Source organism: Stegastes partitus, unplaced genomic scaffold, assembly GCF_000690725.1.
Source record: "Stegastes partitus isolate 25-593 unplaced genomic scaffold, Stegastes_partitus-1.0.2 Scaffold268, whole genome shotgun sequence".
In the NCBI taxonomy this organism is placed as follows: Eukaryota; Metazoa; Chordata; class Actinopteri; family Pomacentridae; genus Stegastes; species Stegastes partitus.
The window spans coordinates 189,522-204,649 of record NW_007577999.1 but is presented as its reverse complement, the minus strand read 5'-3'; the positions used below and the strand labels follow the sequence as shown (position 1 = coordinate 204,649).

The 15,128-nt window shown below is 43.2% G+C and overlaps 1 protein-coding gene across 1 annotated transcript in view; it reads left to right on the top strand.

The window, feature by feature from the left end:
• Positions 1-15,128, top strand: part of ank1b (ankyrin 1, erythrocytic b) — a 74,342-nt gene that overhangs the window by 49,720 nt on the left and 9,494 nt on the right. Inside the window, exons 19-37 of the mRNA XM_008282360.1 lie at positions 14-112; positions 224-322; positions 1,506-1,598; positions 1,778-1,850; positions 2,034-2,054; positions 3,387-3,510; positions 3,920-3,983; positions 4,346-4,458; positions 5,395-5,619; positions 6,806-6,960; positions 7,220-7,431; positions 8,953-9,157; positions 9,302-9,398; positions 9,503-9,731; positions 10,309-10,437; positions 11,800-11,919; positions 12,612-12,696; positions 13,882-13,956; positions 14,799-14,930. Coding sequence (XP_008280582.1) covers positions 14-112; positions 224-322; positions 1,506-1,598; positions 1,778-1,850; positions 2,034-2,054; positions 3,387-3,510; positions 3,920-3,983; positions 4,346-4,458; positions 5,395-5,619; positions 6,806-6,960; positions 7,220-7,431; positions 8,953-9,157; positions 9,302-9,398; positions 9,503-9,731; positions 10,309-10,437; positions 11,800-11,919; positions 12,612-12,696; positions 13,882-13,956; positions 14,799-14,930 — 2,350 coding nt within the window. The remainder of the gene's footprint in view (positions 1-13; positions 113-223; positions 323-1,505; positions 1,599-1,777; positions 1,851-2,033; positions 2,055-3,386; positions 3,511-3,919; positions 3,984-4,345; positions 4,459-5,394; positions 5,620-6,805; positions 6,961-7,219; positions 7,432-8,952; positions 9,158-9,301; positions 9,399-9,502; positions 9,732-10,308; positions 10,438-11,799; positions 11,920-12,611; positions 12,697-13,881; positions 13,957-14,798; positions 14,931-15,128) is intronic.

Below are 15,128 nucleotides of genomic sequence, written 5' to 3'. Positions count from 1 at the left end.
CTCCTCGTCTCAGATGGGCTACACACCCCTTCATGTGGCTTGTCACTATGGCAACATCAAGATGGTGAAGTTCCTCCTGCAGCAGCAGGCTCATGTGAACAGCAAGACGAGGGTACAACTCTTTGTCAACATACTTGTTTTAAAATCATAGATGGAGTCACTGCTTTTCTTTGTTTGTTTCGTCCTTTCTCTGGTGATGACTCCTGTGTTTGTTCCTCTCCAGATGGGCTACACTCCTCTGCACCAGGCAGCTCAGCAGGGCCACACTGACATCGTCACCCTGTTGTTGAAACACGGAGCCCTGCCCAATGAGATTACTTCGGTGAGGCACTTTTAGAAAGACACTGACTTTTCACAAAATGTCATTCAGATTATGTGACAACAATTTTAAAAAATGATCTTTTAAAGGGTGTTGTAGGACATGATTCAGATTTATCAACAGATATATTACAGTAGAGTATGTGGAATCAGAATCAGACAGAGGAAGGTGGATTCTGAGAGCATACAGTGAAAACAATCCCACGAAACACATAACCTCACACTGCCTGAGTACTGCTGGATGACTAGTACATGACAGAGGATGTTTGTGGAAAGAAGAGAAGTGAAAATAACACGTATAACAACATGCAAATGAGCTACATCACCATGTGCCAGTATAGACATCATAGGATAAATACCATCAATGATACTCTCACGATGAGGCTACGACGTAGACAGGTGGCAAAAACATACAGATATGTCTGAACATACTGTAATGAAACTGGTGGAAGGATGAAGACCACAACGAGCTCTGAAAGACAGACAATTATACAAATATATGCAACCATCTGGCGTGTTTAGCGGTGCAGCATGTTGGAGGTTTAGGAGGAACTATAAAATGTGCCTGTGCTGTCTGCTCACCAGCTCTAGCAATGTGTCTGGCTGCTGCTGTAGACTTACGTGACATGCAATGAGTGCACAGATAACAGATTGTTTTTGTGCATTTGGTTTATTGATTGTTGTCAGAATGTAAAGAGAAACAGAACATCTGGAACGCATTGCGTACTCTAGCTTTACCTGACTTTGTTAGTGTGGATTTATTTTCTGATTTTGGAACATATTGCTAATTATAAGAAGTAATCTTCCCGTAGATACAATACTGCCAAATATGTATTTTAGATTTGGAGTTTTCTGATGGACAATCTCACACTGTATGTCCTGTTCTTTGATCTTTTTTTTATTTATTTGCAGTCTCTTTGTATGAATAAGTTTTTCCTCTATAATTCCACATGAAATCTATATATGTGCACCACGCTTCATGCATTTGCATTTAAATCAATGTTTATTGCTTATTCGTTTTGTTTTGTGCCTCTATTATGACAATTAGTTAAAAGGTTTATCACAATATGACATTAAGAAGCAAAATATCATATATGGGAAAAGTGTTCCTTATAGAATGTGTCTGAACTGTAATTTTAAAATGCTGCATATCTATGGAAACATTTTTCTCGTCTCCCTGCCTACAGAACGGGACGTCTCCCCTGGGCATCGCCAAGCGGCTGGGTTACATCTCTGTCATCGACGTCCTGAAGCTGGTTACCGAGGAGTCCGTCTCCGCGGTGAGCAACGCGCGGTTCACATGGTTACGGCAGCGTGCAAAAGGACCAGCCTTGACAGACCGTGACTCACAAGTTCAAATCAGACAACCGTCTTGTCATAATCAAGTTCAGCTCCATAACCTGCTCGCAGATTAATTCAGCGTTTTCCTTTATTTCAATCCCCTTCTGGTCCTCCACAGATCACCACAGAGAAACATCGGATGAGTTTTCCCGAGACAGTGGATGAGATTTTGGATGTTTCCGAGGATGAAGGTAGGCTTTCTCATGTGATCACGTTGAATACATCGACTGTACATCTTTGAGTGTTCACTTTCAGCTGTGATTCGCTATTTGTGGTACAAGAGGACTGTATGGGAAGTACACTGACTAATCGCCATGAATTTAAGTATCTGCCTATGTGACTGCTTATAACACCTTTTTCCATTTGCTTCGTAGGGGTTGCCCAGCTAACGTTAGGTAGGATTGTGTGTGTATCTCTGCCTTGTCCGGTCCGGTGGCTCGTGAACTTGTGCCTTCATCGCAGTTGCACTTTCTCATTTTTCTCTGTGTGTCACTAATTGTCTTTTTAATCAGTTCGAGTCTCAACTCCAGCCCCGTTTGCTCTTTTCTGTCTTTATCGGCTCTGTTTTTATTCTCTTACTCTTGTCGGGAGATTTATTTCAGAAACTGTGTCTGTTTTTCATCAGCATGTAGTCACAGCATTTTCCTTTTACCAGCGTTCAATGCATATCTGTTCGTGGGCTTATTATTGACAAGACCTCCAATATTTCTGCAATTAAAAGACCAATGGACTTCCTTCCAATTCAGCATTGCTGTCACGTCTGCCTTTTACAGCCTAATTGATCCATAAGCTGATTAAACACTCGCTGTGGTAGAGCTGAGCCTCTCCTGCGCACAGTTTCTGTTTCCCGCTTTAAAGAAACTCGGAGTTAAATCAAATTTTGCAACAAATTTTGGAAGCGTTTGGTTTTTTTACATGTGAGCTTCATCCTGCGATCTGTTCTGTTCTTGTTGTACTTGTTTAATTTTGTTTTTCCTTCTTTAACGTTTTGGATTTGTTTTTCCGAACAGCTTGTACTACTGGATGTTAAACTGTCTGTCTCTGTCTCGTGAAGTGGCTCATGGGTTACTGTTATTATTATGATTATCATTTTCAGTATCATTCCTATTTAATAATTGAGATATTTTCTCCTACACAGAAAACAACCATCAGCACATGTGATTTCATCTTTAATGGGCATGCTCACTAAAAACGCTGTCACCAGGTGCCTTGCAGTTTGCCGTCCATGCAGTGTCCTAAACTGTGTCGACTGTCACTGTCTTTACCGAACCTCTTCTTTTGGTTTCCATCAGCTCTGGTTGTTGTCGTCGTTGTCGTTGGTTTGACTCCATTTGCTTGGATTTTAAAACTATTTGAAGTTGCTTCGTGGCCATTTTTTTTTTGTCTGTGGTTTCGTGAAGGGATGGGAAGGATGGTGGTGTAACGACTACTGCTTTCGCCTTTGGATTAAATCATTTAGACGGTGGAGAGCTCAAACACAGCTCCACATACTGTCACTTATAAAATAATAGACTCCATTGGCAGTTTTTTTTTTCCCCCCTTAATTTAAGAAGCTTACATTTTATGAGTGTAAGAACCTGACAGTTGAGATCAGCATCATTTTGCCCTGTATTCCCCTGGTTTCATCCTTTTCTCTCTTAATTCCTTATTTGCAATCTGTGCTTTGACATTTTTTTCTCCCTCTTTGCTGCGTCTCCACCTTCCTCACCGTTTTAATTTGCCCCCAGGAGACGAGCTGCTCGGTATGGACGGAGCACGATATTTGAAGCTTGATGATTTCAAGGACCAGGACGATGACTTTCTCTCCCCGAAGAAGACCCTCAGAGACTTTGAGGGAGGCGTCGGTACCACGTAAGTCGTCCTACAGCTGCTTATGACGGGTGACCTCCGAACAGATGCTAGATTTTGTTCTGGCTGCAATTTGTTTTCAAGAATACCGAATGTAATTATGTTGTAAAATGTGATAGATGAAGTTATTGACATCAGGGGGACTTGATAGCTGAGTGATTAGGCTGCAAACCTAAAGCCAGGAACAGCGAGTCCCTGGTTCGATTCCCCACAAGGGACCATTAGCTTGATGTCATACTAGTCTTTTTCCCCAACATCTCTTCTCCACTGCCACTATAAAATATCAGCAAAATACTGACATAGACCATTTATCTTTGTCTCAAGTAATGACAGAATACTGAATGAGTGGTTTAACTGGTTTTATTAGTGTCTGCTGCAGAGTAATTTAACCGTCTGTCTTCCTCCATCGCAGGCCGTATTCTCCTGCTATTCCCAGAATCCCCTGTGTGTCACCGGAGACGGTTCTGCTGGATCAGGTTTGCTTAACTCATGACACTTGGAGTGGATTAGATTTCGTAAGAGCATGTTACTTTATCCTCTTGAAGCCAAATATTAATTTGGAACAGTCTTACTATCTTAAAAATTATTCTGATTTTTATTCTTTTTTTGGCTTCTGATGTTTTTTTCTATCTCCTCTTTTGATTTGTCGTCTCGCTCTGGTTTACTCTCGGCCTGTTTCTGTCGCTTTCTCGCTCTCCTTCCTTTGTGCTGCATTTTTTATCGCCTTCTTCTTCTCTCTCTCTCTCTCTCTCGCTCTCCTCGACTTTATCTTTTCAGTCATGGTTATTTTACTGCCTCTCAATTTTTCACTGCCTTTCATTTGTCTCCCTGACTCCAGCACACCCCCATCCCTTTGCCAAAAGAGTACGACGAGGACTCCCTCATCCCGAGCAGTCCTGCTACGGAGACTTCAGACAACGTCAGCCCTGTAGCCAGCCCTATTCACACTGGGTGAGCTAATAAACATGCTGCCGAGTGTTAATCCTTGTTTTTTTTTTACATTTATTTATGTTAAATTATGTTATTCACTGATCCCTCTTGGCAGGGCTTATTATGAAGAAGGGATTTTTTGGCTGACTCAATGAAATTACCATTACGACAAATGCGTTTTAAAAGCACAGCATGCGTTACAAGGAAAGTGGAAATTCAGCGTCAGAAAAAAATATTCTGAATTTGTTTGAAGAATCTCATTTTCACAAACTCTACAGCAGAGACAGATGGCTGCGCCGTCCTCCGTCTTCTATAACCACTGATCAATAATATTATGACACCCTTGACATTAAAATATCAATAATGCCAAAACATTAGTAATGACCGTATTGATAATCAATGACTAAGACTGAACCACCGATAATCCTCCCACCACCGCACTCTGAACAGTGTTACGGGATGTTTTTCACTGAATGTAACCCGGGATCCTTACTGAGGATGATAAACTGTTTTGACTGTCCTCGTGTTTATTGCAGTCAGGCTCTGTAATGTTAATATGGTGTACTATTACCTCATTAAGTCTGTGCAGTCATAATTTATCTGCAGCACATTGAGTCAGCATTCTGAGAATATAAAGCGAGGGAGAAAAGATGAACTCATAAACATCTTTTTACATCATTCTTGCTGAACTTAGCGGCCAGTCTGGATGGCCTGTCCTCCCCCTGCTATTCTGAGTCAATCACACAGACAGTTCACCCACACAGTGACTTGATGTATTTATGAGAAGCATAAAGCGTGAGCAGACAGAAACCAGATCCATTCAGAAAAAAAAACTGAATAAACCACAAATGAATTACGCTTTCCTCTCTGTCTGAGTGGGAAGCTTAGGAAAGCCCTGTTTTATTTATCGCTGAGTTTAAAGGTAATTAAGAGCCTTTTGTTGATTGTGACTCTCAGCTTCCTGGTGAGCTTCATGGTGGACGCCCGAGGAGGCTCCATGCGCGGCAGCCGGCACCACGGCCTGCGGGTCATCATCCCTCCTCGGACCTGCGCCGCGCCGACGCGCATCACCTGCCGCCTCGTCAAACCTCAGAAGCTGACCACGCCTCCTCCGCTGGTGGAGGGCGAGGGCCTGGCCAGTCGCATCATCTCCCTGGGGCCGTCCAGCATGCAGTTCCTCGGGTGAGTCCAGCTTCTGTCTTTTCCGAGACACTTTTTCTTGACACGGTGGGGCGAAGAGGATTTCATAAATGGAGAAGACAACCACGAGGAAATTGTGTCTGAGGCAAAGGAACAGCCAACAAACGACTGACGACTAAAATCCCATCTTACAGTAGATACTTCATCACTCGTGTTGCTTCATGCTGACTGGATAAACATGGACAGCCTGGTCAGAAATAATTCTTCTTTACTAAGGTTGGAATTAAAATAGAAAAAGAAACACTCACTAAAGTGAAGCTATATAAGAAAGTTTTCTCATGCTCCTGTTTCTAGACATGACTCTCCATTACTGTGAACATATTTGCTAAATTCAGGTAAGACAGATGCAACATGTGAGGCCTACAGGTCTGCTGCTGGCTGTCATTGTAAAGTTATTGAAGCATCATCTGGCAAAAAGCATAAACATTTAACCACCACACAAGTCAGAAAGAAAGTGAAGATTATCTCTCTGCTTCTTAAAGGATGGACCACTGTGTCCCATTCAAAAGGCAAGAATAGAAGCACTGAAGCACCTTTCCATGTAGACAATATGACCAACTCTTATTACAGCTGCCACTTGTCTTTTCACTCAGCTAGGTTTCCTCCTAAGCAAAAAGTCTGTTAAAAAAAACACAGCCTTGAGCTTAAGTTATTTACTGTCTTTGGCCATTATAAAACAATCACAGCAACATCCTGTCACACCCAAGTGTATTTGCACAACACTAATGTGCGTTTACTGTGTGTGTGTAGCATCTGACAATTTCTGAGAAACCTGTTTAGCATATTTAATATATATTTCTTATCAAGATTATCAAGGATTATTAAGAATATTAGTTGTTAAAAATATGCAAGCTACTAACACAAGGAAGAATAACTTGCATTGGATTTGTTCAAGCTAATGTTAACACTGCGCAACACTGACGCGTTAATTACAAGCTAATAATTACCTTATAGACCGAGACAGGTCGACACAAATTATGGTGCAAAGCCAAAAATGTCAAACTAACAGAGCCGAGTCGTGATTCATTTGTTTGTTTCCTCTCCTAAAGATTTTTTAATTGCAAACCCCATTCATTTATTCTCCTATTTTAAACCAATTAAAGATTTTTTTTGTGTTAAATAAAATGCAGGCCTGTAAACCGTTTAAAGGTTGTTGTTTCTTCCACAGACCGGTGATCGTGGAAATCCCTCACTTCGCCTCACTGGGCCGAGGGGACCGAGAGCTGGTGGTGCTCCGCAGTGAAAACGGATCGGTCTGGAAGGAGCATCGCAATCGCTATGGCGACGAAGTGCTGGAAACTATTCTGAATGGCATGGATGAAGGTCAGTGTGATGGTAATGGATGTCGCCGTCCATGAGACCTTGCATGGCTGCAGATCAGTCGGTCTTAACCGTGATGTATGACCCTGGAGTTACAGAACAGGAGGGAGGGGGCGGCGATTTTATGGGGAAGCTTCCTCAGCCGCATCACATAAATGCACTTTCTCTCATATCCACTTAAGGCTGAGAGTCTTAAATATATATTTTGTTCCCTCTGTGACTCTCTTCTCTATTTCTGTCCTTTCTTTTCTCTGGACCCCAGACTTGGAGAGCCAAGAGGAGCTGGAGAAGAAGAGAATCCGTCGAATCATCTCCACCGACTTCCCCCTCTACTTTGCTGTCGTCTCGCGCATCCAGCAGGAGAGCGACCTCATCGGGCCCGAGGGCGGCCGGCTCACCAGTAAGCTGGTGCCCCACGTCGAGGCCATTTTCCCCGAAACTGCCGTCACCAAGAGAGTTAGGCTGGGGCTGCAGGTAAGCAGATGAGGTGGAATCATCGTAGAAATACATCGTGTGAGTCGAGACGAAAAGCGAGAAACGGGAGGGAAAAGCAGGAAGCCATTAGATGCACATCCACGCCTTTCATAATTGCTTGGTTGTTTGTTCATTTGTTTGTACAACAAAAAACACCCCAGCGCTTTGCATAAATGACTAAGAACAGATGTTTGATTAGAAAACAGCTGACTCTCAGTCTGTAGCTCAGCGGTCTATGCCAACACGTTTAGCTGTGGCCTCAATTTCTGTTTGTGCTGCTTTCGTTCTCTGAGATTTGACAGATTTCATGTCCTGAGCTTGATGTGCTGCCTGTTTGACCAATGAGCCCGTACATGTAAGAGTTATGCTCGGATCAGTCAGGATGTGCGTGCTGCACTGCCAGCCGCAGACAGATTGATTTATTCTCCTGTTATTGTAAATCCTGACATTTGAAGGAAGGCCATAACTTATCCTTTGAGTTACTGCATATGTGACAGGCAATAAAATCCATTTTTGATTTAGTTTTTTTTTTTTTTTGATCCAGCATCCGTTAATAACTTGTAGGTTTCTGAAGTTTGTTTTTTTCTCCCTTTTTGCTGTAAATCATCTGTGTTACACTTTGCATTGCATTTCCTGTTGGGATTTTTTGGAATATTTTAAATACTGCATATTATTAAATCGTAACGTCACTGTGAAATGTTGAAAATATGCTTCACTGAAACTAAAGTAAAACCTCAAAGATATGAGAGAAATATTTTGAATTTCAGGGCCTATACGATTTACATTTTTACCATATAATAAGAAGAACCAGGTGACTTGATTTGGAGCATCTTAGCTATAAATAAATATATATAATGTCAAACTTGCCATTTTCAACACGTGGTGTCTGTCCTGCCAAATAGCAGCTTTTGGCAAATGTATGGCTGACGGTTACTCATCCAGACCTCCACAGACACACACATATGGGTCTTGGCAAACAGCTCATGCCGACAATCTGTTTTCACTCAACACCTCCGCTTTGGCTCCGTTTGCCACCACAGAAAGATTATGACAGATTATAAGTTCCTCATTTCCGTTGTTTTGGGTGCGCACTGTTTACATTGTCCGTCACGGCACTGATGCTATGTAAGGAAACTGCATGAGTCCGAGTTTTGCTTTGCCTTATGCTGCTCTGTTTATGTTTTCCTTTTTATCCAGCCATTCATCACTCCTCAGTTGCCTGATTTAAGTTGTGAGCCACACTGAGCAAGCTGATGCACTGATCTGAGTGGGGTCAGGTGTGAAATATGAATTTGTAGCATGTGTGAGTATGGCTGTGAGTTCCATGTTTCAGTCTTTTGCACATATGCTGTTTTTCTGTTTGCACAAATCCCCTGCCTACGTTGTATCCTTATGCTGTGTTTGTGCTTGAGTTTCTCTTTCATTTTATGCACTCAGCCTTATTCAGCTCCGTGTCCTCTAAACTCTCATTTCGGCGTCTTCTCAACAAGCTTTTTTTTTTTCTCACCACTTCAACCTCAGGCGCAACCGATCCCCGATGAACTGCTGACGAGGCAGCTTGGTAACCAAGCGACTTTCAGCCCCGTGGTCACCATCGAGCCACGCCGACGCAAGTTTCACCGTCCAATCGGTTTGCGCATTCCTTTACCGCCGTCCTGGAGGGAGAGTCCTCGAGATGCTGGCGAGGGCGATACTACCAGCTTGCGACTCCTCTGCAGTGTCATTGGTAGGATTAATCCTGAAGTGGAAAGTTTGCCAAATGTCCCTCCAGTGTAATGATGCCGTCTTGAATTTTTGGATGTGATTGAAATATGCAAAGTGCTGCCTCGCTAATCAGGGCACTGGATGACACATTGTGGTTGTGCGTCAGGTGGAACAGCACCGGCTCAGTGGGAAGACATCACTGGAACCACCAAGTTGATGTATGCCAACAACTGTGCCAATTTTACCACCAATGTGTCTGCAAGGTGAGAACCAAAATCACGGCTCCCTTTTCCTTCCCTGCCGTCTTATACACATCTTAATATTCATCAAGTTCCCTTCTGTCAATCCACGTCCTTCCCTTTCCCAGGTTCTGGCTGGCAGATTGCCCGCGCACAGCCGAGGCCGTCACCTTCGCCAACTTGCTTTACCGGGAGCTAATGGCCGTCCCGTACATGGCCAAGTTCGTTATTTTTGCCAAGATGAATGAGGCGCGCGAGGGACGCTTGCGTTGTTACTGCATGACAGACGACAAGATGGACAAAACTCTGGAACTGCACGAAAACTTCAGTGAAGTGGCCCGCAGTCGAGATATAGAGGTCAGCACCGGGGCAGGGTCAGATCAGTGGAATTACCAAGGTCAGAAATGTGTTAGGAGAGCAATTGGAGGGCAGGATTTTACATATAGATGAACGTCTGTTACATTCAGACCAAACAAGTTCATGCAATACTGATTAAGCCTATGAAAAGTCTCTCTGGAGGATGAAAAGACTACAACGACTAGGAGTAAAAATGTATGATGCTCCAGATGAAACATGACAATCAGACGTAGGATTATAGCTTTAAAAAGGAAGCAGTTGAGCTATTAAGCATGTTTTATAAGCCACATATAATTGCCAGAAGGGAGAAGACACAAGTTTTGCAGGTTTAAGTCACTAGTAGTCAAGAATGAGTCATATAATTTGAATTATTGGTCATAAAAATGGAATCATATTTAGTGAAATCCTTTAAAAATGATCAAACATTCATGTGTGAAACTGAAAAATTATTGGGTGTACGTATTCAAAAATAAGTGCAGCTGGTACCACAGCAAGGAAAGAAGCAAGTCTATGTTTTTTTTCATGATGTAAAGAAGCCAAGACAGTTTAAATTAGCATTTTGTGACATTTTCCACAGCTAATGGAGGGCATGCCGCTGCACCTGGAGTGTTCTGGGAACCTGGTGCCCATCCGGAAGGCCACTCAGCAGCCTCGTAGCTTCAGCTTCCAGGCCTTCAGAGATAACAGATTGCCCGTCTCCGTCAAGGTCTGCTTCTATCCGGCTGCTCACATGCCTGCTTCTATTTTCACTTGCTACGTATTCATACAGTATCGTGTGTTGTTGTTGTTGTTGTTCAGTTGTTGGGTTCAGTGTGTCAAGGGTCCTCTCACCAGTTAGTCAGTTTCCCTCCTGAGCACCTGCTGATCACCCAAACAACCTGTTTCATACGGTGGTTTCTTTGTGTGTCTGTTTGCTTTTCACTGGGGTCAGGCAGTCGGTGTCACTGTTAGCATGTAAACATTTAGATCACGGCGCAGCGCTCTGCTCGCTCTGCGCTCATTCACGGCACCACTGGGCTAAAAAAGTCACTTTAATAACTAAAAGCATAACGACATAATTTCACTCTAACAAACAGCCTAATCCTATATATTCATACAGTATGAAGGAAATGTGGATCTATTAGTCAGTCTGTTCTTTGTTCTGGTTATCAAATCATTATTATTTCTAAACAAATTAGCTCATTTTTTTGTTCTTTTTATTTTTTGTCTCACACTAATTTAAATGAACATGTAATAATAAAATGCATCACCGTAGAATTACTCATTTCTTTGATCATATTTTTATCATTTCATTTCTTTCATTTTACCGTAACCCTTCTCTGGCACAGATGGCTTGTGTATTTGTTTTCATACTGTGCGTATATATGTGCGAGCCTTCTCATGTCCTGTCCTGTGACCATATTTATGTATTTTTCATGTGTTTCCTTTTTGTTTCCTCGAGTACTGTCAGTGTCTTTCCGTCCGCGTGACATACAGTACCGTTCACTATCAGCTAGATGAATACTTGTAGCCGCGCAACAAACAACTTACCTGTCTAGCTGTCGACTCTCTTGGGTAATTGTTTGCATGTCCTGTGACTCCCTCACTTTCTTTGCCTGCCTTCCTATCTTGCGGCCTTGCCTGTCTGTACGTGTCTGTCTCACTGTCTCTCTTTCTCTCTCTCACGGTCACTCTGTAACTGTCTGGTCTGACAGACGTCCAGGTAAAATGTGCAGGTAAATCTCTCCCTCTCGCCTGCCTGTGGACTGCTTCCATCCCTGTTTCCCCCCTGCTTCTCGTCCCATGTTACTGCGCCACATGCTCGAGACAATGTGGAGGGATCTAATACCTGTTTTGATCTGTTTTCACTTCCTCCCGCTCCTCCTCTCGCTTGCTTTGCTCCGTCTTCTTCTTTTCTCACACGCTCTGTTTCTTCTTACTGTCTCTGTTTTCCACCTCCTTCCTTTCGTCTTCGCTCACTCCTCTGCTCTGTCTCTCTGCTTTCATCTATCTGGTTCCTCCTCCATTTCCTCTCTCCGTCTCCTCTCTTTCGTTCTCTCTGTCTCCGTCTGCCTTCTCGCTACGCTAGGTCAGAGATAGCAACAAGGATGCGACTGGATTTTTGTCCTTCCTGCGGAAATGCACCAAGTACGAGGACACGCAGCACGTTCTGTGTAACCTTAACATAACCATGCCACCTTGTGTCAAGGTAAGGACTTTCTTACAGATACGCTGTCGTATGCGTGCGTACTTAAACTTCTTGTGCTTGAATTTCTCTAGACCTCACATCTGATGAAACTGAGGTCTCGCTATGTGACATCCAAATAAGAAGTCAGTTTTTCTAAAGTCATTTTGCAAGACTTGGGACTAGATCAATGCTTTAAAGGAGGAAAATTTGCTGAAATAGATAAGTTGAAAAGTGTATATGTAATTCCAATAATTTGAAATGAATGCAAGTACTGCTTGCATACAGCACATTTTGACATTAATCAGTAAAAAGCTAGGTGATAAATGAGGTCGGCATCAGTCATTAAACGCAAAATCGTAAATCCTGTTGAGGTATAAATAGCAAAACGGTTTGCTTTACCATTTAAACACCCATCTCTGTACAAATGGACTATTTGTGACTGCTAGAGCCTGTTGATGAGATCTGAAGGATTTTATTATCATCTTGGACTGTCTGGTTCAGGGTTTGGAGACTTTAATTGACAAGTCATTCAATTGGAAAAAAAATTACCCCCCCAAAAAATGCCCAGTTACATGTTTTAAAAGTTCGTATCTCTGTAATGTTTTGTGTACCAGCAGCCGTCCAAATCACTGTATCCTACTAATGACAAACATGTCTGTTCCAAGTTCTACGCTGGATTAATTATAACCTAAACGAGCTGAATCTTTCTTCAGGTTGTTGGAAGTGAGGAGCGCAGACGAACTTTAACCCCCCTCGCCCTGAGGGAGCGCTACAGCGCGCTGAACGAGCCCGGCGTGGGTAAGTCCTTCGCCGCCTGACCTTCAGCCCTCTCCTCACGTACACGCAGCGGAGACGGGCACTGAATGTTGCGCCGCCCCTTTACCCACAACCCTGCTTCTTACTCCGCCCTTTCTATTTTCCCTTATCTGTCTCGTGTGCACGCATGGCACAAAGAGCCTTGGATGCAATGCACTGCTCTACAGTATGCCCCAGAGTTATCCGCAGTGCAGTTAGAGGAAACCCTTTTGAATGCGCGAGCAAAGACGAGCAGCCGTCCCCCAAACATGACCCCAAAAAATGGCTCCATGGCACACGGCAAATCAGCCTTTTCTGTCCTGGGTGTCCTGGTAGCTATGACAATCGATGAATGACTCCTGTGATTGGTTTTGCATGGCGCTGGTGGCTCCACTGCGATTTCCAACGGCATGGCAGCAGATACTGTTAGCATTAGCACCGTAGCTTAGCACTGAGAATGGGCAGGACCTCGCAGTGGAGCTAGACAGAGGAGCCCTTGTACTGGCCTGTAGTAAACGAACACAGTCAAGACGACCATTCTGGTTGGTTTGAATGGTGCCGATGATGAGCGGGAAAGGCCTTTTCTGTCTATCAAGTACACAGCGCTGATACTTTGCACCTCAGTCCCTCTGTAATGGTTACTGAATGCTACGATGGTTCGTGGGACTAGCACCTGAATGAACCCCAAATTCTAACCTCCCCCTGTCCATATGGTGTCCTAACCTTTAGGATTATATGAATACAAACCATGTTGTGGGTATTGCTTATTTCCTCCAACAGAGTAATGCTTTTTGTCAAGGTAAGTATTGCTATTGACAATTTTAATAGCAACCGAAATTAGTGTAAAGAAGTGAAACCAAAGGAGGGAAAATAGTATAATAATAATAATATCTACTACCTACAGTGTTTGTGTAACGTACCTGGCAATGAAATTTGGATCGTCCAAAGCAGATATTGTGCATCCAGTAAGACATTCATCAAAACTGATGGAGTTCTCTCACAATAAGTTTTAAATTACAATCATATAATATCTGCTGGACTGTCCAAATAAATTGTGAAATACATATACTCTTTAATTTTAAAGATCAGACTTAGAACCTCCTCAGTTCAGTAACATCTTTAGTCTTAGTGTCACGAGGTTTGCATGCTGTGTGGTGGGTTTCTGATCTGCCTGTTTTTTCTGTCTAGCCACAGTGAACGCCATGGAGAGGACCGAGATCAAAATCAACATCATATCTGAGCAGCTGGGTTTGAGCTGGGCAGGTTAGTCACTTCAGACACCTCTGAGTCCAGTGTTCTGTTGGTCCTGGTCAGTGCTGATAATCCTTCACTGCAGATCAGACCAGTTCCCCCAACAACTAGTTCCCAGTGAATGATTTGTCCGTCCTCACATCGCTGTCAATAGATTCTCACTACTGCTGACAGGCCTTCAGGTGGATTTGTAGTTTCTCGTTGGTGTCCACTTGGTTAGCTCTCCACATGCACAGCATGAAATATTTGAGGAATTAGCCAACGCAGAGGCTCCAGAGATGCGCTTACTGTACGTTGCAACTCTATGGTGGTTCTGTGGAAAGGTCATGTGCTGATTGGTTGAAAGGTTGGCTTGAGCCAAAGAAGGCAAAGGGTCCGTTTTAGTATAATGAACACTGCACACTGCTGGTCGCTGCTATTATTAAATAATTCTCTTCAATTATTTGGTTTCACTCCACTATGACTTCTTTCTTTTCCATGAACAACAGTAGTCTAGTAGTCATCTCTGGTTGTTACGCATAACTTTTACACTTCCCCCAGGTGGTCATAGCCAGCTACAACAGGTAGATATACGTGTGCAAACCCCTTTGTAGCACCAAGGCTGTATCATGCTTATGCCGATATATTTAGGGGAGGCTCCCACTGAATCATCTGGACAGTGCAGCTTTCTCCTTCTCAATATAGTTCAGGTCTTTACACATCCTCATTTTTCCTGTGTCCAACATGTTGACTACCAATGTAGCTAGCTAATATTTTCTGCACTTAGGAGATAATCAGTGGTGATAATATTTTGGCTATCTCTTGTCTCAGTTCGTGCTTGTATCTGTTTATCTTCTTTCCTGTCCTCCTGTCAGAGTTGGCACGGGAGCTCCAGTTTGGTGTGGACGACATCAACAGAATCCGTGTGGAGAATCCAAACTCCCTGCTGGACCAGAGTTCTGCTCTGCTCAACCTGTGGGCCAGCAGAGAGGGCAAGAGGGCCAAGAGTAAGTCCAGCACTGTGTGCCGTCAAAACTCAGAGCAACAAAACGACGAGTAAAGCTTTTGTCCAGACAGTGTTTCAGCTGTCGTCCATCTCAAGCAGGTCTGACAGCACAGATATGCTGCTTTAATCCATCTGGCTGTCGACACAGGCGGCGCAAATTAATCCACTTGGTAATTATAGAAGAAAAACTTTAGAACTC